The sequence below is a fragment of the Notechis scutatus genome, chromosome 4 (genome assembly GCF_049901735.1).
Source record: "Notechis scutatus isolate UNSWTSFEM ecotype Mainland chromosome 4, rNotScu1.2, whole genome shotgun sequence".
Lineage (NCBI taxonomy): Eukaryota > Metazoa > Chordata > Lepidosauria > Squamata > Elapidae > Notechis > Notechis scutatus.
The window spans coordinates 60,398,033-60,425,992 of record NC_142012.1 but is presented as its reverse complement, the minus strand read 5'-3'; the positions used below and the strand labels follow the sequence as shown (position 1 = coordinate 60,425,992).

At 43.1% G+C, this 27,960-nt stretch overlaps 1 protein-coding gene across 10 annotated transcripts in view; it reads right to left on the bottom strand.

Annotated features, from left to right (window-relative positions):
- LNX1 (ligand of numb-protein X 1) overlaps positions 1-27,960 on the bottom strand; it is a 163,418-nt gene that overhangs the window by 18,464 nt on the left and 116,994 nt on the right. For 7 of the 10 annotated variants that reach the window (XM_087963521.1, XM_087963517.1, XM_087963518.1 and 4 more), the window contains 5 exons: positions 25,339-25,500; positions 15,543-15,745; positions 10,963-11,334; positions 10,541-10,660; positions 2,543-2,723 (listed from right to left, as the gene is read on the bottom strand). In XM_087963521.1, the coding sequence (XP_087819647.1) occupies positions 2,543-2,723; positions 10,541-10,660; positions 10,963-11,334; positions 15,543-15,745; positions 25,339-25,500 (1,038 nt within the window). The remainder of the gene's footprint in view (positions 1-2,542; positions 2,724-10,540; positions 10,661-10,962; positions 11,335-15,542; positions 15,746-25,338; positions 25,501-27,960) is intronic. The other 3 variants (XM_087963520.1, XM_087963522.1, XM_087963527.1) reach the window with 1 other exon arrangement.

Sequence of the window (27,960 nt, the reverse complement as noted above, 5' to 3'; positions counted from 1 at the left end):
GCCTCATCTCTCTATATAAAAGCAAAATACCACTCACGCATCATCACAAAATCTCCAGAACCCTAAAGCCTACAAACTTGAAATTTGGCATGTATGTTCCTCTTGGCTTCTAGGTGCTCACTAAGAAAGGATTTTTCAAAATGACCATCAGAGCGTTAGTATTTCCTATATTATTATTAACACACTCTGAGGAGTTCTACTCTCCCTCCCCCCACCTGAAAAGAAATCTCTTCCAAATGCAAAACACAAGCAGAGGAGAGGAGTTTCAGTTTCACAGCACCAATTGCTTTAGGTTAGGAGAGAGAAGGGGAACTCATTAGATTTGCAGATGACATCAAGGTAGGGGTGAATTGCCAACACTGGAAGGTAGTATCAAGATTCAAAAGGCTCTTGGCAGACTTGAGCATTGAGCCCAGCAAGACACAGTTCAGTGGTGAGAAAACCACTGAGGCAAGAAAAATCAAATGCACAACTGTGTGAGAGAGGTGTCTGAGTAGACCATCACTTAAGTATGACACCATTATGTGCTGTAGCTGCCAAAAAAGTCAATGCAGCCCTAGGATGCATCAACAGTGGGAAAGCATCAAGATCATGACTAATGATAGTCCCACTTTATACTTGCTGTGGTTCGCCGGCAGCCTCTGCAGACAGCAGCAGAATTGGACAGTGGGGAAGAACAGGGACCAGTCTGGGAGTCTGGGGAGGACTTGGACAAGGGTCATGTATCAGATGCAGAGATGGGGTCAGGACCATCTGAGAGTTGTGTGCTGACTCTGGAGCCTCCGGAGTCTGGCAGCAGCGAGGCAGAGGAACCAGGGGAGCCTGTTCCCAGTGCGCGTATGCGCAGAGCTGCCAGAAGGCAAGAGCAGCTGAGACAAAAGGGGCGACTCTGGATTAAGGCTTGGAGGTGATTGCCCCTCCCCTAAGATATAAAGGAGGTGCAAAGATAGAGAAACCTTTGCAGGAAGCAAAGTCATTCACTCTGTTCAGATTAAACCTTGAAGCTATGTGTGGACTTTGTACTTCGGTTTTTTTCCCCTCAGTTAATTTGGTACGTTGGTTGTTGGCAACAATTCAAAGGAGAGAAAGGTGGGTGCTTATCTCGAGGGACTGTTTGGGACTCATTATGGGCTGGGAATGAACATAATTCCCAGCGTTGAAATAAAACAAGAGTTATTTTGACTAAGTGTGTGATTAAATACGGTCTCAGGAAGTCAGAACAATACTGTCTGTACTAGTGAGGCCATACTTGGAATACTGCATCCAGTTCTGCTCACCATGATACAAAAAAAATGCTGATGCCCTCGAAATTAACGCAAAGAAGAGCAACAAAGCAACTTATCTGGAGGCTAAACCATACGATGAATGGTTAAGAGAAGTAAGCAAGAAGGATTAGGGGCAACATGGAAACTATCTTCCAGCACTTGAGAGGCTGTCACAGAGAAGAAGAGGTTGACCTATTCTGCAAAACATTTAAGTGTAGGACAAGAAGTAACAGGTAGAAGATCATTAAAGAGATCCAACCTAGAATTAGGGAGAAATTTCCTGACAGTGAGAATAATCAACCAGTGGAACAGCTTGCCTCCAGAGACTGTGGTTGCTCCATCACTGGAGGATTTCAAGAAGACATTGGACAACCATTTGTCCGGAATGATATATGGACTTCTGTTTGAACCGGGGGTTAGACTAGAAGACCTCCAAGGTCCCATGCAACCCTGTTATTTTAATGTGTTATTGTGATCCAATCTAGTCTAATTTAACCTCCCCAAGATTCAACAGTACACTAATGATAGAAGAAGCCAACATAAAATGGGGTGTTCACATTGCAGCCCTGGTCAAAAGGGCCCAGCAGAGATGATACTACCTGAGACTTCTCAGAAAGCAACACCTGAATGAAAAACTGCTGGTGACCTTCTACCGCTGCACCATAGAGAGTATCTTAACTTATTGCACCTGTGTATGGTTTGCCAATTGCACAGTGGCAGATAGGAAAGCACTCCAGAGGGTTAACATCACTACCCAGAGGATCATGGGTTGCCCTCTCCCCTCTTTGGAAGAGCTTTATAGCTCCCGCTGCCTTCAGAAAGTTCAAAACATCCTTAAAGATACATCTCATCCTGGGCACCTTTTTTTTGAACTATTACCATCTGGCAGACGGTACAGGATAATAAAAACAAGGACAAATAGGCTGAAAAACAGCTTCTATCCCAGGGCAGTTGCTCTTTTGAATTCTGCTGTATAGTGCAATATTAATGCAATATCAGGCGTTTTCAATTCAATGTATAGAATGTAAAGGTTGTGTCTTTTTGTTTTATTTTTATAGTTTTCTGAAGTATAATGTACACTGAAGGTGGCATTTAATTGCGTTGTACGAGGTGCAATGACACTAAACTAAACTAAACAACTAAACTAAACTAAACCCTCTTCCAGCTAAATGCATTTTAAAAAGTTACATAATAAAAGACTGAAAAATGAAGTTGCTTTGAGCTGAGCTAGGTGGAACCCCCATCTCAAAGTATACTCCGAACTGATATGCAATCACCTGTCTTTATTCGGCCATCTCTGCTGATGACTCCACCCGGTTCAACACTTAAAACATAAATAGGTAGATTCCATTCTCTCTGAGAAGATAGTCCTCCTGCCACCGTCATCCCCAGAGACTCTAGATTATCCTTTCGGACAATGACCACTTTTTCGTGACAGGTAACTGCATGGAGGACACTCTGCAAAGGACAAAGAGCAAACATAAATTCAGTCACTGGGCAAAGACTTACATAGTGCTTCTCAGTGCTTTACAGCCCTCTCTAAGTGGTTTATAGAGTCAGCCTCTTCCCCCAACAATCTGGGTCCTCATCTTACCAACCTCGGAAGAACGGAAGGCTGAGTCAACCTTGAGCCTGGTGAGATTCGATCTGCCAAATTGCAGGCAGCCGGCAGTCAGCAGAAGTAGCCTGCAGTACCGCACTCTAACCACTGCGCCACCATGGCTCATAAATGGGACCAGTTTATCATTCATTCATTTCTTGTTCCATTGTACACATTCTTAACGCACTTTCCTTCACTATCCCCAATGATGGGATCCAGCCAGTTCGCACCACTTCAGGAGAACCGGTGGTTAACTTTCTGAGCAGTTTGGCGAACTAGTTGTTGGAATAAATCATTAGGGTGGAGAACCGGTTGTTAAATTATTTGAATCCCACCAGTGAATACAGAGTTTTAATTATCTGAAGCTCGTCTGTCAACTATTGGAATTTTGTGTTCCTCAGCACTAAGGCCTGTGTCTTTGAACATTGCAAGATAGATGAGGGATGGACAGAGATAGACAGATAGACAGACAGACAGACAGACAGATATACCAATATGATAAATATTGCAAAATACGTGTGCATGTGTGTGTGTGTATACACACACATACATATAAATAAATACATACATACATTTATTGCAATATCTATCTATCTATCTATCTATCTATCTATCTATCTATCTATCTATCATCTATCTATCTATCTATCTATCTATCTATCTATCTATCTATCTATCTATCTATCTATCATCTATCTATCTACCTATCTACCTATCATTTATCATCTATCATCTATCTTGCAATGTTCAGAGGCAGCCACCAGCCTCCCAGACAGCCATCAACATGTTCAACTAAATTTCTGCCAATATTTACCTAACAGGAGGCAATCTATTGGGATCTCCCTACCCATGGAGCCCCCACAGTAATGTTATAAGCCTAGATGGAATTGGTTCCTTTAAAAATATCACCGTAAAGAACATTTCCTTGTAACTAAAGGCCTTGGTTATCAGTAACAAAGACTAAGTACAGAATACATTTCAATTTCTTCTACTCTCTCCCATTATCCCCTCATTCCCTGCTTAAATGTTGTTTTATATCTAAAAGGAAAGAAGGAAACCCATTCACCAGCATTCCTTTTGAGCCTTTATGATTGCTTGGCATTTATTGCAACCTAAATGAGAAATTGTTCCTGACGTAGCTTTTAAGAGAAACTTCTAAAAGGTTTTGTTCATGACCTAAGGAGAAATCGGTATTTTCCTCCTCCTCTTAACAAAATGAAGTTGCTGACAGCAGATCAGTCTTGAATAGATCAACAACTTCATCTTCTTTGTGGAAGGATTTTTTAAGAATAGCCTACTTTAGTGAGACAGAGGAAATAGAATTTGCATGCTTAGGTTCAAAAGTTCGCTGACTTGCAAAAAAAGACATTTCCTTTCGAACCAGCACACTTGCCAGCGAGAAAAAAATATATCACAAAAATAGAAATGAAGATTATTTTTATTGCTAAGGAGGTGAAGGAATGGTTTCCTGGCTTATAAAAAAAGGGACACAGAATCCTTCCCCAACAAGGAGCAACTGCAGGGTGTAGTGAAAAACGCCGGGATGGTCGATCACAATAGCGCAGTCAAAACGCTGCTGGTGTTTTACGTATAACGCACAGGACAGGCATGGATTTGATTGTGCTGATGCGACCACCATCTTGACTGGTTTTGACCACACCTTGCAAACACGCCTGTTCCACAAGGATCTGGGATATATAAGAATCCAAGAGGACTCGGGCTTTTCTTTTGCCAGAAGCTAAATGTCTGAAACTCTAGATTTTTGTAATTTTTTCCCTTGCAAAAAGGTATTTTGAATCTTTAGAAAGATATCCAGTATATTTTGGCAGTTACAGAGATCCTAGGTTCATGAAATTTTCTGAAAGGGTATATTGGTTTTATTGAGAGACAGAGAGAGAAAGAGAGTGAGGGAGAGAGGGAGGGTGAGGGAGAGAGAGAGGGAGTGAGGGAGAGAGAGGGAGTGAGGGAGGGGGGAGAGAGAGACAGAGAGTGAGGGAGAGAGAAAGAGTAAGGGAGAGAGAGGGGGAGTGACAGAGAGAGGGGAGAGAGGAGAGAGAGAGACAGAGAGAGAGGGAGAGTAAGGGAGAGAGGACACAGAAAAGAGTGAGGGAGAGGGAGGGAGAGAGAGGGAGTGAGGGAGAGAGACAGAGAGAAAGAGTGAGGGAGAGAGGGAGAGGAGTGAGGGGAGAGAAAGACGGGGAGAGAGACAGAGACAGAGTGAGGGAGAGAGGGGAGAGGGGAGAGAGAGGGGAGAGAGAGGGAGAGAGGGAGGGGAAGAGGGAGAGTGAGGGAGAGAGAGAGGGAGTGAGGGAGAGAGGGGAGTGAGGGAGAGAGGGAGTGAGGGAGAGGGAGAGAGAGAGAGAGTGAGGGAGAGAGAAAGAGTAAGGGAGAGAGAAAGGGGGGGAGTGACAGAGAGAGGGGGAGAGAGGAGAGAGAGAGACAGAGAGAGAGGGAGAGTAAGGGAGAGAGAGAGGGGAGTGACAGAGAGGGGAGAGGGAGAGAGAGAGAGAGAGAGGAGAGAAGGGAGAGAGGGAGAGACAGAAAAAGAGTGAGGGAGAGGGAGTGGGAGAGAGAGGGAGGAGGGAGAGAGAGACAGAGAAAAGAGTGAGGGAGAGAGGGAGAGGGAGTGAGGGGAGAGAAAGACGGGGAGAGAGACACACAGAAAAAGAGTGAGGGAGAGAGGGAGAGTGAGGGGAGAGGAGAGAGAGACAGAGACAGAGTGAGGGAGACAGAGGGAGGGGGAGAGAGTGGGAGAGAGGGAGGGGGAGAGAGAGGGAGAGAGGGAGGGGGAGAGAGTGAGAGTGAGGGAGAGAGACGGAGTGAGGGAGAGAGGGAGAGGGCAAGAGAGGGAGGGGGAGAGAGAGGGAGAGTGAAGGAGAGAGATGCAGTGAGGGAGAGAGAGGGAGAGAGAGGGAGGCGAAGAGACAGAGAAAGAGTGAGGGAGAGAGGGAGAGTGAGGGAGAGGGAATGAGGGAGAGAGGGAGAGGGAGAGTGAGGGAGAAAGAGGGAGTGAGGGAGAGAGAGAGGGAGCGAGGTTGAGAGAGGGAGAGGGAGAAGGAAAGAGAGAGATATTTCCTCATGGGCTACTACATATGAAGAAATGTTCTTCATTTGCTCTTCACATATGCATTACCAATTGGCTGTGAAGCAAATTTGACAAGCAGCCATATTGGTCAGCTTTAGTCTTAGCCATTATTTTACTCCAAATCATCTTTTTTTTTAAAAAAAAGCACACTGGATTAATCAACATGTTTTTTGGCTGTGTGTGTGAGACCTGTGTGTGTAAAGGTAATCCTCGAGTTATGACACACAACACAGCCCAACATTCCTGTTGCTAAGCGAAACATTTGTTAAGTGAGTTTTGCCCCCGTTGACAGGTTTGCTTGCCACGGTGGTTAAGTCAACCATCCTAAAAATGAATCAGTTACCAAGCATCTGAATTTTGATCACATAACCATGGGGGATGCTGCATTGGTTGTAAGTGTGAAAAACAGTCATAAGTCCCTTTTTTCAGGGCCGTTGTAACTTTGAACGATCACTAAATGAACTGTTGTAAGTCAGGGACTACCTGTATTTTTTTGTATAAATATAGGGCTCCAAAGTTCTCTTTCGTAATTTCCATTTCTGTACGTAATGTCCATTTCTGCTGTGAAACTTGGTCATCATCTTTTCCACAATTATACGGCGGGAATAATCAGTGGTGGGATTCACATTTCTTTTACTACCAGTTCTGTGGGCGTGGCTTGGTGGGCGTGGCATGACTTGGTGGGCATGGCTTGGTGGGTGTGGCAAGGGAAGCAGTGAAGGACCAACCCTGCAGTGCCTCTGCCAGAAAAAAAACGAGCTTGGGAGGGCTGCTTGTAGCCTTCTCTGGCCTCCATTTTGTACCACGATGGCCTGCAACCCTCTGCCAGCAAAAATGGACGCCTGGGCTCCATTTTCACTGGCAAAAGGCTGCAGGAGGAAGTCGTGGCCAAAAACAGAGCCTGGGTGGCAGTGGTAGGATTCATTTTTTTTTTACTACCGGTTCTGTGGGCGTGGCTTGGTGGGCATGGCAAGGGAAGGATACTGTAAATTGTCCATTCCTTCCCCACCCTAACTAACCTACTTTCCAGCTCCGTTCTCCTGTGCAGGGCAACCAAAGAAGACCCAGCCAATCAGCTGGGACTCGGGAGGCGGAGAATAGATGGGGGCGGGGCCAGTCAGAGGTGGTATTTGCCGGTTTTCCGAACTACTCAAAATGTCTGTTACCGATTCTCCAGAACTGGTCAGAACCTGCTGAAAACCACCTCTGGAGTGCCTCCCAGGTTTCCTGATCTTTGGCGCTGGACAAGCCAATGTTTACAATTGTCACTGGCTTCATAGCCAAGTTCTTTCCTCATAGAGGCAGGATGTCATGGGTTCTCACCGCCAAAAGGGACAGCTGAACCACTTTATAATAACAAATGATGTTGAAGGCTGAAGCTTATTCTTGGCACTGGATATTTAGAAACTTGAAAGCAATATTGGCCCCACGTTTCCATCTGTGTTCTAGAAATTTCTCATCAGAGAGTTGACTCTCAAAGTAAGAAAGCGGGTGGGGGGAAATGGGGACGTTTAAAATCAAATTATCCTACAGAGTGGAAATATTTAAACATGATAACAGCCTGTATAAGAACCTGGATGATTGTGCAAGCAATTGCTTTTTGCCTCTCTCACACAGGTGTAAAATCCCTAAGTATATAGGGCAGCAATTTGATTTGGACATCTCCAAAACTCTATACAATTGGGATAACAGCTATTGCACAACAACTGTGAAATAAGCCTCTTCAAAGGAACATACACTCAAGCAATTTTTAAAAGGACAGACAGAGATTTTGTTCTTGCAATAGTGTAAAGGAAATAATTCATGCACGAAGAGATTCACTGAAATGAGTCCAGCAGGAATCAGAAAATATACATGAGCAGAGAGCTGGGTAAAAATTTCGAAGCAACTTTAGAAGCCCTTTTCAGATTCATTCATCAATTTGTTTAGCAGTTGTCTAGTCCTTTTATTTATGTTTTAGGCATTATCTCTACAGTATGCACAATTTGTATGCAAGACATGCCAGAAAGCTAAAACCTCCAACACTCCCTGGTTTATTCATCTGTATTCTGCCTTGTAACTTCTGATATACTGAATTTTTAAAATCTGAGTTGATGGAATTTTCTGCAGCTTTTTAATATGCGGATTGGGCTTTATGTTTTTAAGCTAATAACTGGTTTTGAGAAATATTTAACCATGAACAAGATAGATAGATAGATAGATAGATAGATAGATAGATAGATAGATAGATAGATAGATAGATAGATAGATAGATAGATAGATAGATGATAGATGGATGGATGGATGGATGGATGGATGGAGAGAGAGAGAGAGAGAGAGAGAGAGAGAGAATCTAACTCTAAACTGAGAGTTAAAATTTGTCTAAGAGATGTAATGCTACATCTTGTTTTAAAGTGATTTTATGTAAAAAAAAAAAAAAGATAATTGCAGGTGTCAGTGTTCCGTTGTTGAAAGGGAAAATGGGAAGACCAGACAAGGAAATCTTACACAAGTTGGATTACTACTGCAACCTCATCCCAATTTGTCACACTTAAAATACCAGAATGAATTTAGTATTGGGAACTGTAGTATAAGATCCAACTCTGGAGTCTTTTAACTGGAATTATTATTTAGAACCCCAAAATAGGGACTGTAACAGGGACACTAAAGAATTTGAGTTTTTCATGCTTCTGTTGATACAGGGCATCCTTTAGATCAGTGGCCCCCAACCTTTTTTGAACCAGGGACTAGTTTCACGATTATTTATTCTTCCACGGACCGGTACCTGAGTAACGCGAGACTCCATCACCATATGGATGGCTCTTCATTCGAAGCCGCCCCCCCCTCTTCGACGAAACTAAGGCACGAACCGCCGCTTTCCAACTGAAAACCCGGAAGCACTTTCCAACCGAAAACCCGGAAGCAACCGAAAACCCGGAAGCGCCGTCGAAACAAGATGGCGGCGCCCAAGCTTTGCGTGCCGGTAAAAAATGATCCACGGACCAGTACCGGTCCGGGGACCGGTGGTTGGGGACCCCTGCTTTAGATGCTGTAAAAATGGGGGAAACAGAACAATTTGCTTTTCCTTTTTCTTCAGCTCTGCTTTCTCATCTGCTGTGCTCTTCCTTCTCCTCATTCAGAAATCAATAGTACTTCCTCAAGGTATATAAACAACTGCAAAACTAAAATGCATTGTTTCAGACAATGCTTTCCAGAGGGGACAATTAGAAACATTAATATGTTAGTCAGACCTCATCAGAACCCATTTTATTACTTTTTGTTACTCATTTGTAACTCCAAACTTGATTGCAGAAAGTATGACTTCAGCTACAGAGTGGTCAATGTCTGGAAGGCACTACCTGACTCTGTTGTTACATCCTCTAACCCCCAATTCCTTTAACCTCAAACTATCCACTATTGACCTCACCCCATTCCTAAAAGGTCTGTAAGGGGCATGCATAAGTGCACCATCATGCCTACCATTCCTGTCCTTTTGTCCCCATTTACTCTGCTAAACAAATAATTCCCTCAGCACTGTCCAACTATTTACAAAGTCTGCACGACTATTACTATTAATCTTCTCATCAGTCCTTATCACCCATCCCCTCTTACTTGTGACTGTATGACTGTAACTTTGTCGCTTGTATCCTTACGATTTATATTGACTGTTTCCTAGTATGATTTGATTGCTTATTATACCCTATGACCAGGGGTGGGATTCAAATTTTTTAACAACCGGTTCTGTGGGCATGGCTTAGGTGGTGGGCGTGGCTTGGTGGTCATGTGACTGGGTGGATATGGCTTGGTGGTCATGTTATTGGCTGGGTGTGACCAACTCAACATCACTCACATCGAGGCACACATCTCCTCGCCTGGTATCTCATGACTGTGGGGATGCTGCAACAGTCGCAAGTGTGAAAAATGGTCATAAGTCACTTTTTTCAGTGCTACTGTAACTTTGAATGGTCACTCCACACAAGCAAAGTACCAGCAAAGGAGGGGGAAAAAACTCCAGAGAAGTTCCTGAGACAGGAAATCTAGTCCTGCCAAGAATGTAATAAGGGTTAACGGAGAGGCATTTTCTGTAAGCAACACCAGAATGTTTCCTTCCTGCCTTCCTTACAGGATTAGGCCAGTAATTTCTTCTAACAACCAGTTCTCCGAACTGCTTAGAATGTTAACAACCGGTTCTAGCGAATAGGTGCAAACTGGTAGAATCCCACCCGTGCCTATGGCTATTATTAAGTGTTGTACCTGATGATCCTTGACTCTAGACGAATGTATCTTTTCTTTTATGGACACTGAGAGCATTTGCACCAAGACAAATCCCTTGTATATCCAATCACACTTGACCAATAAAGAATTGTATTGTATTGTATTGTATTGTATTGTATTGTATTGTATTGTATTGTATTGTATTGTATTGTATTGTATTGTATTGTATTCTATTCTATTCTATTCTATTCTATTCTATTCTATTCTATTCCCTATATTCTTACTCATGTTTATACTTATTCCTATTATCTTGTAAGCAATAAATCAAATAAATAAATCAAATAAAATATCTTTCATGATATGAACCATAAGGAGGAGGAGGAGTGCATGGCTCACCTTGTCAGCAAGGAAGGGCAGATGGCTACCATGGCAATCCCAGCCAGTTTCCTGCAAGATATCTGGGGTCTGTCTCCTGGTTTGCCTGGAAATGCTGAAGTGAACCTGCTTCTTGCTAGCCTGCATATTGGGACACATGGAGAAGTCCCCCCTCCCCCAGTTAACTGGCTGCATAAGCGAATTTCCAATTTTCAGACACGTTCACAAAACGGCTGTGCTCGTACCAGATTGATTTTAAACCGATTTAAGAAAATGCCATCTGAATGCATAAATATAAAGTTGTGGCAACAATAAAAACAAGGATTCCCCCACCCACCCCTTTCTTTTTTCTCTCTGCAGACACAGGTGGTTTGCATTCTTCCTCTCAAACAAGCATTCACCCCATTCCTCAGAGCTGTTCTGAGGAAGCTGTTTCAACCTACCTGTATTAATTGGGCTGCGCATTCCGGACTTGCGTGCTGTAGGTCGTGCCCGTTAATGGCTAAAACCTTATCGTTCTCTCGAAGTTCCCCCTCACAGGCTGCAAGGCCTCCTTCCAGCAGGTTGAACACAAAAACTCCATCTTGGTTGGCCTTACGGATCAACTTGATGCCCAGCTGTTGCTCTGGGTTGCTTTTGTTCAGAATAATGTGCAAATTCTCATCCCTGTGGCAAGGAACCTCAGGAAAAAGTCCAGCATTCCCACACTGGTACCTTTGCTCTCTGAGCACAGTGAGACGGAGAACTTGACAAGGTTGCCTCAGGACGAACAAGGCATAGCCGTGAGGCACATTTCTGATATCTATGCCGTTGACCTAGAAGACAGAACTGGAGGTCAGTCATCTCTAACCAGGGCTGGGATGCAAATAGTTTTACTACCGGTTCTGTGGGAGTGGCTAGGTGGGCATGGCCATGTGACCGGGTGGGCGTGGCTTCTTTTTTGCAGTACACCCCCCGTGCTCCAAAGCCTTCCCTGAGGCCCAAGAGGCAAAATACGGCATGCAGGGAGGGGCGCACAGACCCTCTCACGCCCCTTTTTGCCTCCTGGGCCTCAGGGAAGCCTCCTGGGTGAAGCAGTAAGACAGCGAAGGGGATGGCGGCACAGCTGACCGTCAAAACAGCTGATCATCAGGAGGAAAAAAAAAGAAATACTAGTTCAGCTGAACCAGTAGCTGTTTTTTTTACTACCGGTTCGACCGAATGGTAGCATTTTTTACTACCGCTTCCCTCGAACCGGGCCAAACCGGTCAAATACCACCACTCTATCTAACTGAGGCTGAACTACACACAACCATGTTGTGTGATGACTTCTTGTGGCAGTGATAGTTTCCATCACAATGCATCCTCTCTTAAACACCCCTCCCTCACAACTTTTTTCCTGTCTTGCTGCTTAGAAAGGCTGTTTTTTAATTTAATTTTATTTGTTTACTCCTCAAACGAGAATGACAAATCCAAGAGGAGAAAAATATTAGTATTTTTAAAGATTAGGTAAAGTATTAAAATGTGACAGAGACGATAGGCATGTTAGTGCAGTTATGCATGCTTCCTTAGGGACATCTCATAAACATGGGGTAAGGTACACAGAGGTTAAGTTAAAATTAAAACTGGGGAAGTTAGTGGCTGAGACAAGTGAATCGGGTAAGATATTCCAGATTTTGACAACTCTGTAAGAAAAATCAAATCTTTATACAATTTTCATTTTCCTTAGACTAGTCCAGCAGTTCCTCGCTTATCATACTCTGCGCTTACTGCCGGTCTGCAGGAACGTTGTTTTCTGTCCCATTTCTTCTCTAGAATCTATATGCATGATGGCAAACCTATAGCATGTGTGCCAGAAGTGGCACACAGAGCCATTTCTGCTGGCATGTGAGTTGTCGCCGGGAACAGATCCACTGAGCATGTACGTATGCCCCCTGCCAGTCAGCTGATTGTCAGCAGGGGTGGGATTCTACCAGTTTGCACCTATTCGCTAGAACGGGTTGTTAACATTCTAAGCAGTTCAGAGAACCGGCTGTTAGAAGAAATTACTGGCCTAATCCTGTAAGGAAGGCAGGAAGGAAACATTCTGGTGTTGCTTACAGAAACTGCCTCTCCGTTAACCCTTATTACATTCTTGGCAGGACTAGACTTCCTGTCTCAGGAACTTCTCTGGAGTTTTTTCCCCCTCCTTTGCTGGTACTTTGCTTGTGTGGAGTGACCATTCAAAGTTACAATGGCACTGAAAAAAGTGACTGATGACCCTTTTTCACACTAATGATTGTTGCAGCATCCCCACAGTCATGAGAGACCAGGCAAGGAGATGCGTGCCTCGATGTGAGTGATATTGAGTTGGCCAGGCCCAGCCAGTCACATGACCACCAAGCCACGTCCACCCAGTCACATGACTACAAAGCCACGCCCACCACCTAAGCCACGTCCACAGAACCGGTTTTTAAAATTTTTGAATCCCACCCGATTGTCAAGTATCTGCTGTGCATGCGTGGGGGTGGGGCACAAAGGGATATGTGCATGTATGTGCAGGGGGGCACGGGGTGTCACGCACACATTGCATTATGGGTGCAGGTGTGCGTGCGTGCACGCGCACCAGGGGTGGGATTCAACTGGTGTTACTACCGGTTCGGTGACTACGTTTTGCACCTGACGCACGCTGCATGCGCATGTAACACAACCTTAGGCTGTGCCACCCGGAGAGCTGAAAAGCACAGCGCGCAGGTGCGCAGCGTTTGGAAAGCCTCTTCTTCCCTGCTTTTCAACCTCTGTTGTGCCGCGCAAAGCAGCTGAGGTTGAAAAAGCAGGAAATAAAGGACAGGTAAGAGCCCAGGCGGGCAGGTGGGCTAAACAGCAGCAAACACAGAACCGGTTCTGTGTCTGCTGCTCTTCAGAGCTACCGGCACTATAGAACCGGGCAGAACCGGTAGCATCCCACCCCTGGTGCACATGCACACACTTTTGGCATGCAATGATGAAAAGGTTTTCCATCACTGATCTATATCTATCCACATGTAATCACTCAACTCGATGTTATTTGGATTAAAAAGGGGAACCTCTTACCAGCCTTCTAAATTTAAATGAAAATCACTCTTGAGTGCTTCTTATGGTTTCCAGGCAGGACATCTCGTTGAGCTGTTACTTGAGTGGCTGGGTGTTACCTTGCAGATGGTCTTGGGTTTAAATGCTCGGGAAGTCATGTACCGTTGAAATGGCTCCCAACCAAAACATTTCATACCCAAGATTTGTTTAAGCTGTTTTCATATGTTTTGCTAGAATATTTGCCCCCACCTTTGCTAGTGCTTCCAACGCTATTAAGAAAATAAATAAATAAAAGATCTAGCGATACAGTTTCATGGTATAGCAATTAACTCTCTGAGAAGGTTTCTGTCAAACATAACTTTTCCCCAGCAACTAAAGTTATTTTACTCTGCAATTAAAGAAAAAAAAAAGATGTAAAGAAATTTCAGCAATAATGTGGGAGGCAGAGATAAGATGGAGTGTTTCTAAACCCCCGAATCCTAAAGAAATGTGTTCATGTTTCAGTGCTAGAAAGTGGGTTTATTCTTCTGTCCTCGACTTATTACTACAATTGAGCCCAATTTCTGTTATTAAGTGAGACATTTGTTAAGTGAGTTTTGCCCCACCTTCCTTGCTGCAGTTGTGAAGTGAATCACTGCAGCTGGTAAGTTAAGTAACCTGGTTGTTAGGTGAATCTGGTTTCCCCATTGATCCCATGACTTTGGGATACAGCAATGGTCATAGGTACGAGTCAGTTGCCAAGCATCTAAATTTTGATCATGTGAACATGGGGATGCTGCAAAAGGTCGTAACTCCATGTGGGCCACTTGGACAACGGTCATGCATCCGATGCAGAGGTGGAGCCAGGACCATCTGGGAGTGGGGTGCTGACTCTGAAGCCTCCACAGTCTGGCAGCAGCGAGGCAGAGGATCAAGGGGAGCCTATTCCCAGTGCGTGTGTGTGCAGAGCTGCTAGAAGGCAAGAACAGCTAAGACAAAAGGGGTGACCTGGGAGTAAGGCTTGGAGGGGATTGCCCCTCCCCTAAGGTATAAAGGAGGTGCAAAGGTAATGTCATGCCCCTGTCAGAATCTGATTCGGAGTGGGAGGCTGAGCAGCTGACAGGGAGTGGGAGTGTGGCTCCATTGGCTGTGGAAGAAACTGGGCAAGGGCACAGTCCGGCTGGGCAGAGCAGGGAAGAGGCAGAACAAGGGAGAGGGAATTCAGAAGAAGATCCAGAACCCCCTCTTCATCCTAGGACACGCAGGGAGGAACGGAGAAGGGAGCAATGTGAGTTGTGTGGCTTATGGGGGAGGAAAGGGCCCTGATTCCCTTCATTAGCTGCAGCTGGGAACACAGTGTTTAAAAAGGGAGTTTGCACACAGCAACTTGTTGGAAGCAAATCGTGAATTATCTGGTATCATTGAGGCTTATCTGGGTTCCTGGCGTCTTCCCAACTGTGTGTGTTTTGCTGGCCTTTCATGTCTGCAATTCCTTCTCCTGCCCTATCCGGTTAATTGCAGCAGCGTGGTTTGTGTGGATTTTTATTTATAGTTTATATGTACTTTGTTTTCGGACTAAATTTCTTTAACTTAAAGGCAGTTCCTGGGAGAGTTTTTTCTCCAGCCGAAGGTTACTGGACATTGGGGGCAAAGTTGGAGGTGTTAAAGGGACTTTTCTTACTTATGTGATGGTGTTGCCTTTGTGCCACACCCTGGGTTATCACAGGTAAAGAAACCTTTGCAGGAAGCAAAGTCATTCGTTCTATTTGGATTAATCCTTGAAGCTCTGTGTGGACTTTGTACTTCGGTTGGTTATTTATAGTCCATTTTGTTGTTGGCAGCAATTCAAAGGAGAGAAGGGTGGGTGCTTATCTGGAGGGACTGTTTGGGACTCATTACAGGCTGGGAATGAACATAATTCCCAGCCTTAAAATAAAACAAGAGTTGTTTTAACTAAGCGTGTGCTTAATTACAGTCTTGGAAGCCTTGGTCAAAACATTATGTGAACTTTTACCTTCAAGATCATATCTCCCGGAAGTAGCCTCCCATCTTTGAAAATGATGCCGTCTCGATAGATGTGTTGAACGATGATGTGAATCAAAGGCGTTTCGCTGCCCCCCACGACTCGAATGGCAAGAGGTTCGTGGGGATTCCTGCGGTTGATCTTAAGGCTGGTAATTTCACCATCTGGAATGAGATGATATAACCTTGGAGAGGCTGAAACAAAAGGCAGAAAAGGGTTGGGGTTTTGAAATGAGTGGGGTTTGTTCTTTTTTTTGTAATGCAAGAACACAAAATGTGACGCACTTCCACAATTGTTAAGAGTTAGACTTTGAGAGATCTGGTACTTATTAAAAGGAATCAGAGATGCCCAGTGGCTTTTTGCTAAAGCTCAAAGTTATCATGTACATTCAGCATCAACTCTTTTGTCTGATATGTACGGCTAGTGTGCTGTCCAGCCAGTTATAATTAATGGGAATTAGTATAGTTCGTCAGGAATTGGGAGCTGTCCCGTTAAGGGAATGCATCATGGTAAATGTAGTTAAGGTATCCTGGGAAATGTAGTTCATGTCATGTGGCCACATCTGTAACCCTGATTGGTCACTGAATTGACCCTTGGTGGTTTGGGGGAGGTTTCTTCACTCTTGCTCGGACCCTAGCTTCGTGCTAGCCTCTCTCCTTTGGCTCCACTACTACGGGATGAAATATGGGATGGAAAGATTACTATCATTTTACACTATGATTTCAACTATGCAAAGAATTGGACATTAGATGCATCTTGACATAACTGTGAGTTACCTTGAGGATACCTAATATAATCCAATAAAAGAAATTTTGTATGGAAGAATTTGTAGAGTTATCTATCTGTCTTTATATTCAACAATTGAATCAAAGGACAGAATAGCTAGCCCTTGACTTATGACCACGATGGAGCCAAAAATTTCTGTTGCTAAGTGAGACAGTTGTTAAGTGAATTTTGCTTCATTTAACTACCTTTCTTGCCACAGTTGTTAAGTAAATCACTGCCTTTATTAAGTTAGTAACTTAAGGAGTTCCTAAATTAATCTGCCTATTGAGTTTGCTTTTCCGAAGGTCGTAAAAGGTGATCCCATGACTCGTCTGCAACCATTGTAAGTATGAGTCAGTTTACCGAGCTCCTGAATTTTGATCGTGTGACCAAGGGGATGCTGCAACAGTTGTAAGTGTGAAAAATGATCATAACTCATCTTTTGCAGTGTTGTTGTAACTTTGAATGGTCACTAAATGAATTGTTGTAAGTTGAGGACTACCTGTATTAACAACTGCTATCTTTGCTGGCATGGAACACAGTGTACAGTGGTTAGAATGTGGTATTGCAGGCTGACTCTGCCCACTGCCAGGAATTTGATCCTGACTGGCTTCAGGTTGACTCAGCCTTCCGTCCTTCTGATGTGGGTAAAATGAGGAGCCAGATTGTTGGGGCAAGAGGCTGACTCCATAAACCTCTTAGACAGGGCTGTAAAAGCACTGGGAAGCGATATATAAGTCTAAGTCCTATTGCTATTTCCAATTTCTTATGTGAAGCAGATTCCACTGGGATGAGGGTGGAATTTTGCTATTTCCATTTTTGATATATTCCTCTGATGTCTTTGTTTCCGCACTCCACCCCACCCAAAAAAACAGTTTGCAGGAATTGCTTGAAAGTGACTGTTCTTTCACTTGAGTAAGCAAGAGTATTAAAAGTATGTTTTCATTTTGTTTAATTTGATTAATTCCAGAGATTTTTTTATATCTATCTATCTATCTATCTATCTATCTATCTATCTATCTATCTATCTATCTATCTATCATCTATCTATCTTGGAGAACTATGATAGGCTAAACATTTATTTATAGTTTTAATTAAAAATAAAATAGCTCCACTAATTACATTCCTTCTTTTTTCCCTGTTCCTTTGCTACGTAAAAACAAGCCGAGTCAATGACTAATATTGCTCAACAGAAACCCTACCAGATTTCTTCTCTAAGTTAACTTATCTGGGTATTTATGTTCTTATCACCAACTCATCTGCCTTGCTTGTTTGCAGAGTTTTGCAATATTAGGACAGCAAATTGCAAACACTATTCAGAATTTAAAACTGCCAGGCCTTGTCTAGGAACCTGTAGTTTGACGAGTCCCTGAAACAAACCATCAGGTTTGTTCGAATGTTGATTCTTGTTTTTCATCATCCTTTTTGGTTCACACTCCTCATTCACGTATTCTTACCACCTATTTGTTTTTAAAAAGAAATTGTTACCGTTCCAATGAAATAAATGGGATGCCTCGGTGATTGTAGAAGACCATTTATAGAAGGGGAAAAAAATGGTGACGAAGAATTACTGCAGGACTCATTCTCAACTCATTCTTGTTTTCACTGGGACAACTTCTCAGCTCAGTCTGTCCATCCCAGTGGATTTAGACTAGCTCCACTGGGGAAATTTATCACTGACTTGTTGGTTTGAAATATTCATCACCAAATTATTATCTGAAAGAATTCATGGTGGGTTACGGTCCATAACAAGGCAGGAAAAGCCTTCATAGAGCATGGCTTCTGGAATTCCTCCCCAAACCCTTCACCAACAGGGGCCATAGGAGCTGTAGGCATTTCTTTCTAGATAAGGGGTGTCAAACTCGATTTCATTGAGGGCCGCATCAAGATTGTGTTTGACCTCGGGTGTGGCTGAGGTGGGCATGGTCAGCTCAATGTCACTCACTGAGGCTCCATTTTCGGCTGCAACGGCCTCCTGCAGCCTCTGCCAGCCAAAATGGAGCCCAGGAAGGCCACGCATGGCCCTTCCGGCAGAGGTGATATCCAGCAGGTTGTGACCAGTTCTGGAGAACCGGTAGTGGACATTTTGAGTAGTTCGGAGAACCAGAAAATACCACCTCGGACTGGCCCCGCCCCCATCTATTCTCCGCCTCCCAAGTCCCAGCTGATTGGCTGGGTTTTCTTTGGTTGCCCTGCACAAGAGAACGGAGCTGGAAAGCAGGTTAGTGGGGTGGGGAGGAAATGGGGATTTTACAGTATCCTTCCCTTGCCACACCCACCAAGCCATGCCCACAGAACCGGTAGAAATTTTTTTTTGAATCCCACCACTGCCACCCAGGCTCCGTTTTTGGCCGCAACACCCTCCTGCAGCCCTTTGCCAATGAAAATGGAGCCCGGGGAGTCCATTTTTGCTGGCAGAGGGTTGCAGGCCATCGTGGTTGAAAACGGAGCCCAGAGAAGGCCACATGCAGCCCTCCCAAGCTCAATTTTTTTTCTGGCAGAGGCACTGCAGGTTGGTCCTTCACTGCTTCCAGAGTGGTCCCGTGGCTGAGATTTAAGCTCCCCATGGGGCCTTGAGTTTGACACCCCTGTTCTAGATCATAAAGCAATGTAATGAATCTCTAGAAATATATGGGTACTTTCCAGTGGTGGGATTCAAATTTTTTTACTACTGGTTCTGTAGGCATGGCTTGGTGAGTGTGGCATGGCTTGGTGGGCATGGCAAGGGAAGGATACCATAAAATCTCAATTCCTTACCAACCCCACTAACCTGCTTTCCAGCTCCGTTCTCCTGTGCAAGGCAACAAAAGGAGACCCAGCCGATCAGCTGGGACTCAGGAGGCAGAGAATAGATGGGGGCGGGGCCAGTCAGAGGTGGTATTTGCCAGTTCTCCTCAACTACTCAATATTTCCGCTACCGGTTCTCCAGAACTGGTCAGAACCTGTTGACCACCACCTCTGGTACTTTCCTTCTCAGAGATGAATCAGGATGTGCACCTGGGTGTTGTCTCTAAGTATTTGTGTGTGAGATGGTCTAATTGGGATAATGTGAGCAATATTGTGTACACCTGTTCTGGGTCTTCCTTCATGTTGTATCTGTGTGCATTCTTGGTGTGCGTGCACCAAGAAGCACAAATAGGCTGCATGTGCTCCAGTCTGGCTGTGTCATCAAGAAGGACGTTGCAGGGGACTTCTGCTGGGCAAAGAAATGTATTGAGGTAACTTTATCTGAACTATTTTCTTCACACACCCCAAGGTAATCTGGCTCATTTTTCAGATTCGATTTGTCTGTTACTCTCTTCTCTCTGATTTAGCCCCCATTCCATTCAGCTTTTGGAAAATGACTCTGTTGTCAGACAGACAAGAGTCTTAAATCCCTTTACATAATTTTCCTTCCAAAATTCTCTTGGTTTTGGAACCAAGGTTAGTTGTGCAAGCGCCAAACAGAACGAACTAGCAATTTAGGCTTCCAGGACTGCATTGTGTCTAGCATGTGTAAATTTCCCTGACATTGTATGCCGTATGCTAAATAGAAATAAATAGGTGTGATAACTCTCATGGATGTTTCCCCAGATATCTCTCCAGGTGTCAGTTTGGAAGGGGGTGAACCATTTTCAGGCATGTCTGGAGGGAAGTTGGTCAGTGGCTCCAAGCAACCGCCGGAGAGTGATTTTGGCTGAAGCACTGCTGAGGCAAGATAGCCCTGAGGCTTCAGGTGGGGAAAGCATGCAGCTGCAGCCAGTCAGGGATGAGGAGGAGGAACTGTCTCCTTCACCTGATCCAAGAACACGTAGGGCAGAGAAAAGGCAGGAGCAGAGCACGTCAGCCAGATTGCTCGAAAGGAGGAAGCCTCATCCTTCTTGATGGGCTGTGCCAGAAGCTGGCTCTTTAGAACAGCAGACAGAGGCTGGACACAACATATATATTTCCTAACTGTGTTTTTCCTGGTCATTGTGATCCTTGCCATGCTTTGGATGGATCCCCTTGACTTGGATTGTGTCTTGTGAACTCTGGATTTTTTTTTGCCTCGTGAGCCCTGTAGTGTTGTGGATTTAATTTTGCCTGGTGGGTTGATCTTGTTTGGGAAACCCAAACTTGCTTTTTCAGGAGGCAACTGGACTTTCTTGTTTCTTTTTTTCCCTTTGAAGACATTTCACTTCTGATCCACGAAGCTTCTTCAGCTCTGTTGGATGTGGGGAATGGAAGGATTTATATTCCTTGCAGACAGCTGGTCATTCGCATCCTTTTAGAGGGTCGTTAAGGCCAGTTGGAAGCTTATCTGTGTCCTCAGGGTCACCAGCTGTCTGCAAGGACTATAAATCCTTCCATTTCCACTATCCAGTCAGAGCTGAAGAAGCTTCTTGGATGAGAAGCAAAATGTTTTCAAAGAAAAAAAACCATAAAAAAGTCCAGTTGCCTCCTGAAAAAGCAACTTTGGGACAGCCATGACCTGGATGACTGAGAATGTCCATATATTTGTTTGGGAAACTTTCAAGTGCCTTGTGGACTCATTGGCCATTGCTCTCTGGACTAGCCTTGGTCTGTTTTTGGCTGAACTTAATTGGCTTCTGGGTTTTGGGTGAAGGAAATTGCTGGGGAATATTAATAAACCACTGTTTATTAATATGCTAAACCACTGTTAGTTACAATAGGGTCAAAATATGGCCCCTATCAATAGACCAGCCTTTCCTAATTAATCAGGAATACATGGAGTTTCATATGATATCGCAGAAGAGAATGAAGCCAGGCCAAAGTTCAATATGGAATTTTGCGACATAAATGTAATTGTATTTACTCATCATGAAATCAGGAAGGGCCAAGTAGGTATCTACTGAGTTTTCATCTTGAAAAAGGTATGTAGAGTTGGACCTTTTTAGTTCTTGTGTGAGAGAACAGGATTAATTGAATCTAAAGTTTCGATAATGTCTTGAATGAGAAGCTGAAGATGACTTCTGAGAAGATGACAGTGGAAGCTGCAGCCAAAATCTACATGGATATGTCCATGAAGTTATTGGAAATTTCTCTCACTTCAAATGAACTTTTCTTAAACCCAGCAACAGTCTACTTGCAATCAAAGACAGTGGGTTAAAAGAGTGCTAATAACACTTTCTTGGTACTACTCCTTACTTTGTTCTACTACTATGTAAAGAGCAACTGTTGGTAACAAAGAACATTATCTTGCTATGCAATGGATGCAAAAATGACTCTGAAGTGTTAGGTCTACTTTGCTCATTTCCAACTGCACTCAATATGAACAGATGGCTTCCTATTTATTTAAAATAACTGAACAGGGCTACCTTGATAAACAATAATCTTTAGTGTATCTCAGAGGTGGTATTCAGAAGGTTCTGACCAGTTCTGGAGAACCGATAGTGGAAATTTTGAGTAGTTTGGAGAACCGGCAAATCCTACCTCTGACTGGCTCTGCCCCATCTATTCTCCGCCTCCCGAATCCCAGTTAATTGGCTGGGTCTCATTTGGTTGCCCTGCACAGGAGAACAGAGCTGGAAAGCAGGTTAGTGGGGTGGGGAGGGAATGGGGATTTTGCAGTATCCTTCCCCTACCACGCCCACCAAGCCACGCCACGCCCACAGAACTGGTAGTAAAAATTTTTGAATCCTACCACTGGTGTAGCTGGTCTGATATGAGGACTACTTATGTTGGACATGGCTTAGAAATTTTGTTCCTTGGTGGTTTCGTCTCTCTATACAGACCTCAATAAAAAGGATAAACCTGGATTTCTACACTTCGCATACATGTATAGTGTCTGATGATGTATGTCTACACATAAATTGGAACGAGGCTGACGGCTACCAAAAGGAAAGTTAAAATAATACTGGCAGTTAAACATTTGAACTGCAGCTGACCTCAGTGAAAACATGAAGTAGGAAGTATAATTTTAGAAACAGCCTACTCCTGAACCTTGACAAGATTAAATGAATACGGATCATAATGGGTGCAGATGACTCCAGAAAGTAGATGATAACAGCTGACAGCCAAAAGATATCTGGACCCTATTTAAGACCCTATTTATTCTTTTTAAAGTCTAGCTCAACAGGAGTTCTCTCTGTAAAACCGTAGATTGTGCAAACAGCAACAGCTATAATGGTTTTGATCTGCCAATGAGTCTTCAAAGCAAATGGGCCACGTGTATCCTTCATTTGAGGAGCTGAGCATTCAAAATGTGTGGATGTGAAGAAAGGTCTGGTTTTCCTTGGAATAACTTGTTTGCCCAATTTCTCAGCACATGTGCAAGTTTGTCCATGAATGCAGCACCAAGCTCTCATAGGCCTTGGTTAGTAAATCAAGACCACACATCCTGCTTTGCATACATGCAATTAAAGAGTGAATGTGTGTATAAATTCACTAAATGCTCAATGCATGGAGGAAAATTGTTTCTGATTTTTTTTCAGTGAGTTGTTTCATCTTTTTCTGTAAAATTCCCGTTAATCACAGCATTGCTTTAAAAAAATTAAAACTAAGCGAGGAACATGTAATTTTGAAAGCATTTAATTCTGAAAGAAAGGCCATAATAAGGTAGAAAACCCAAATTGATTTTAGATGATCAGAAAAGATGGAACACAGAACATAGAATAATAGGGTTGAAAGGGACTTTGGAGGTCTTTTAATCCAACTAGCCTCCCCTGCTCAGGGCAGGAGATCCTATACCAGTGGTGGCTAACCTTTTGGGGCTCCTGTGCCAAAAATTGCAAGTGCGCTAGCGCACCCGCACTCACATGCTAGCACCCAGAATGCAATGTGCACCCCCACACCCCCGGCATATGCGCATGCAATTCCCCCCCACACACCACCCCCTTACCTGCACTGCGCCTCTCAGCTGATTTTTTGGCTGGTTTGAGACCTTGTTCAGCCTCCCAGAGGCTTGGAAAAAGCCTCTGCAAGGCTTCTCAGGCCAAATTATAGGCCCGTTTCGTCACTTCCGGTATTACAGGAAGTGACGAAACGGGCCTATAATTCGGCCTGAAAAGCCTTGCAGAGGCTTTTTCCAAGCCTCTGGGAGGCTGAACAAGGTCTCAAACCAACCAACCAACCAAAAAAAACCCCACAATCAGCTGTGAGGCGTGCGCATGCTCAGTGAGGTAAGTTTGCCTGCGGCTCGCGTGCCAGCACAAATGGCTCTGCGTGCCACTTGTGGCATGCATACCATAGATTCACCGTCATGGTCCTATACCATTCCAAATTTTCTTTGGGCTTGATGGGATGGATACACATAATCATAGAAAGAATAACAGAATAACAGAACAGAATAATAGAGTTGAAAGGAACCTGGAGATCCTCCAATCCCACCCCACCCAAGCAGGAGACCCTATACCATTTCAGACAAATGGTTCTCCAGTTTCTTCTTAAAAAGCTTCCAATGATGCAGCGCCAACAACTTTCAGAGGAAAGCTGTTCCACTGATTAATTGTACTCACTCTCAGGAAATTTCTTCTTAATTGTAGGTTGGATCTCCCTTTAATAATCTTTCACCCACTGCTTCTTGTCCTGCCCTCAGGTGCTTTGGAGAATAAGTTGACTCCTTGTTCTATGTCAAGAGTCTTCAAACTTAGCAAGTTTAAGACTTGTGGACTTCAACTCCCAGAATTCCTGAGCTAACATGACTGGAGGAGGAATTCTGGGAGTTGAAGTCCACAAGTCTTAAAGCTGTCAAGTTGGAAGACCGCTGCTTTAAATTCTTTCAGATTCTTTAGATAAATATCAGAGAGATAGAGATAGATAGATAGATAGATGGATAGATAGATAGATAGATAGATAGATAGATAGATAGATAGATAGATAGATAGATAGATAGATAGATAGATAGATAGATTAGATATAGATAGATGATAAAGATAGATATATAGATATAAATATATAGAGATATATATAGATGTGGATCTCATATATATAGATATAGAGATAGATAGATATACAGATAGATATAGAAATATAGAGATAGATAGATAGATGAGAGAGATATGATTTTGAGATAGAGATAGATAGATAGATAGATAGATAGATAGATAGATAGATAGATAGATAGATAGATAGATAGATAGATAGATAGATAGATAGATAGATAGATAGATAGATAGATAGATAGATAGATAGATAGATAGACAGACAGACATACAGACATACAGACAGACAGACATACAGACAGACAGACATGGAAAGCCCTTTACCACAGACCAAGGGTCTTCACACTTGGCAAGTTTAAGACTTGTGGACTTCAACTCCCAGAATTCCTGAGCTAACATGACTGGAGGAGGAATTTCGGGAGTTGAAGTCCACAAGTCTTAAAGCTGTCAAGTTTGGACCCCTGATCTACGTGATAGCCTCTCAAAGTACTGGAATATTGCTCTGATATCACCCCTAGTCTTCCTTTTCATTAGACTAGACATACCTAGTTCCCTCAATCATTCATTGCATGAATTAGCCTCCAGGCCCCTAATCATCTTTGTTGCTCTTCTCTGCACTCTTTCCAGGGTCTCAGCATTATTTTTGTATTGTGGTGACCAGAACTGAATGTAGCATTCCCAGTGTAGCCTCACCAGTACAGTATGACGTGGCACTATCACGTTATGTGATACTATCCCTCTGTTGATGTAGCCTAGCTAGATGTTTTATTTTTATTTATTTATTTATTTTTATTTATTTGATTTGCCAATTGTTTACAAGATAATAAGTATAAGTGTATACATAGTTGTGAATACATGAAATGGGTACATATAAGAAAAATAAAAGAAGAATAAGAGAAACAATAGGACAGGGACGGTAGGCACATTGGTGCGCTTATGCACGCCCCCTAGGTTCTAGGTTTCTAAGCTAGCATGGGCAGTGAAACAAACAAATAGTGGAATGGAACAGCAACAACTTCTGTACCTCCATGCAGAAAATTATCTATCTGGATCCAATATGTATTCAGCCATTAAGCTTGATTCATGGCAGACTTTATTATTTCATTTTTTAAAAAATCCTACAGTATAATCTAAATATAAGTTGGGGGAAAAATGATTACCTGCCTCTGAAGCAATCAGATTTTCAACGTTTTCTCGTTCCCGTTCAACATGGTTAGCCACAGTGCTGCCACTTTTTGTCCTTCGAAGGACATTGAGAGCTCTGTTTATCTTTTTAAAAGACCTGCTTCGTACGGTAGAACGCTCAAATTGTGAAGTTGCGGCTGAAGAGGAAGAAGACAGAGAATTGGGCTGAATTCCGGAAAATCTTACTTATTCCAAAGGCTGCTAAATGAAGATAACCTAGAAGCAAGGAAACCTTAAACCTTATTCCACCATTGCACAAGAACCTTAGTATATGTTAGCTGGTGGAAAGTCAGTGTAACATAGTAGCTTGGTGTTAGAAATTCTGTTTATATAAAGCAGCACATAGATCAAACAATACGGTCACCATGTGCTTTACTGCTCAACTATTTTACTGTAACAGGAAACAGGAAACTCTGTTTAGAACAAAAGAACATAAAGCATATATACCATCAATCCAAACATGTAAATACTGCCATCTACTGGCTAAATACTACTGTAATTGTTGCATAAAAATACATTCCAACAATGAATTCCAGCACTTGAGTATTAGACTTGGACAACAAATAAATTCAAGTCCACACTTCAGGGGTGAAATTCAACCACCTTGCAGCACCTCGGGAGAGGTGCTAGGGACAATTTGAATCGGTTCAAAGAGGTGGCACGGACGATTTGCATTGGTTGGCCCCGCCCACACCTGCCCACCTTCTTCCTTTTAGAGGTTGAGTCCCACCAAGCCACGCCCACCAAGCCACGCCCACAGAGCCAGTAGGGAAAAATTTTGAATTTACCCCTGCCACACTTGTTCACACTTGTTTAGTGGGTATTACCAAGCCACATCTGTCTTATAGGATATTGTATATCTCTCTCTCATAGTCATAAAAATGAAGGACAATGGTGTGTAAAAGTGCATGGAGGAAACTGAATGGATGAATGAATAAATGAGTAAATAAATTTCATGGAAATTTCCAAAAGTAATGTCTTGCAATGACATAGTAGAATGTTATTTTGACCATCATCAATGATAAAATGATGGGAATATATGCTACAGTCAGTTACCAAATGTGTATTTAAAATATATTAAATTAAGAAAAGATCCTTTGACAGAAAACTACAATACTTCCTCCAAGTGCACTAGAATAGCCCCTTATTCTTCACAACAACTCCACAAATTTCAACAACATTCTTTAAATAATATACATGAATATTGTGGATATTCAAGAATTCTGCTTAGTCTGCATTTCAAAGTGAACTTTGAATCTCAAGAAAGTTAGATTAGTTTTGTAAGGCAATTCTTAGCTTGGAGAAATAACAACATTCAAATAAAAATGTGAACTTCAACTGTTAGTGGCATTTGGAATGAACTTTCAGTTTGTCCAGTCTTTTGTATATCCAACAAATCAACTTGGAAGAGGGTGTAACCTCTTAGTACATGATTTTAAGACCCATGGGGACAATTATCAAAAGGAGAAGCTGCCAAGTGATTTATCGTTTTCTTTCATTGTTTTATTTAAATCCCACCATGTCTTCAAAAGTTCATAGGACTTTTCCTTCATTTTATTTTCAAACAGCCTTGGAAAAAAATGATTAGGGCTAAGAGAGTAACCAACCCAAAAATCACTCAGTGAATTCCCACGGAAGAGGGTGAATTTAAATCTGCGTTTACCCTGTCTGACTTCTTAAACCACTGCTTCATATTGATTCATAAATGTAAACCAACTTTAGATGGTGCATAAAGCTGGAAAGATTGATGTAGCAGTATGTGATTAGGCTTAAATAAATTAAAAACATATTCTATATTGTTAGATGTCAGATGGAAAGCACATAGAGCAAACAGTGAAGAGGGCACCAAATAATTAAATGCAAATTTCTTTCTAATGTCTGAAAGGCTAAAGGTTCCCCATGTGCTAGTCGTTTCTGGCTCTAGGGGACAGTTCTTCTCTCCATTACAAAGCCGAAGAGCCAGCGCTGTCCAAAGACGTCTCCATGGTCATGTGGCTGGCATGACTAAACACCAAAGATGCATGGAACGCTGTTCCCTTCCCCCCCAAAGCGGTCCCTATTTTTCTACTTGCATTTTTACATGCTTTCGAACTGCTAGGTCGACAGAAGCTGGGACAAGGAACGGGAGCTCACTCCGTGATGTGGTGCTAGGGATTCGAACCGCCGAACTGCCGACCTTTCTGATTGACAAGCTCAGCGTCTTAGCCACTGAGCCTTCGTCTGAAAGGTTAGAGAAGTCCTATTCTTTCAAAGTTTCAAAAGTACTTTTAATGTTCGAGTCCATTTGGCGTACAGGTAAGTCCTCAACTTACGACGATAATTGAGCCCAAAGTTTCTGTTGTTAAGCGAGATATCCCTAAAGTGAGTTTTGCCCCATTTTATAACCTTTCTTGGCACAGTTGTTAAGTGAATCACTGCCATAGTTAAGTTAGTAATATGGTTGGTCAAGGGAATCTTGCTGCCCCATTGACTTTGCTTGTCAGAAGGTCCCAAAAGGGGATCACGTGATCCCAGGACAGTGTGACTATCATAAATAGGGGTCAATTGCCAAGTATCTGAAGCAGAGGTGGGTATTCAGCAGGTTCTGACTGGTTCTG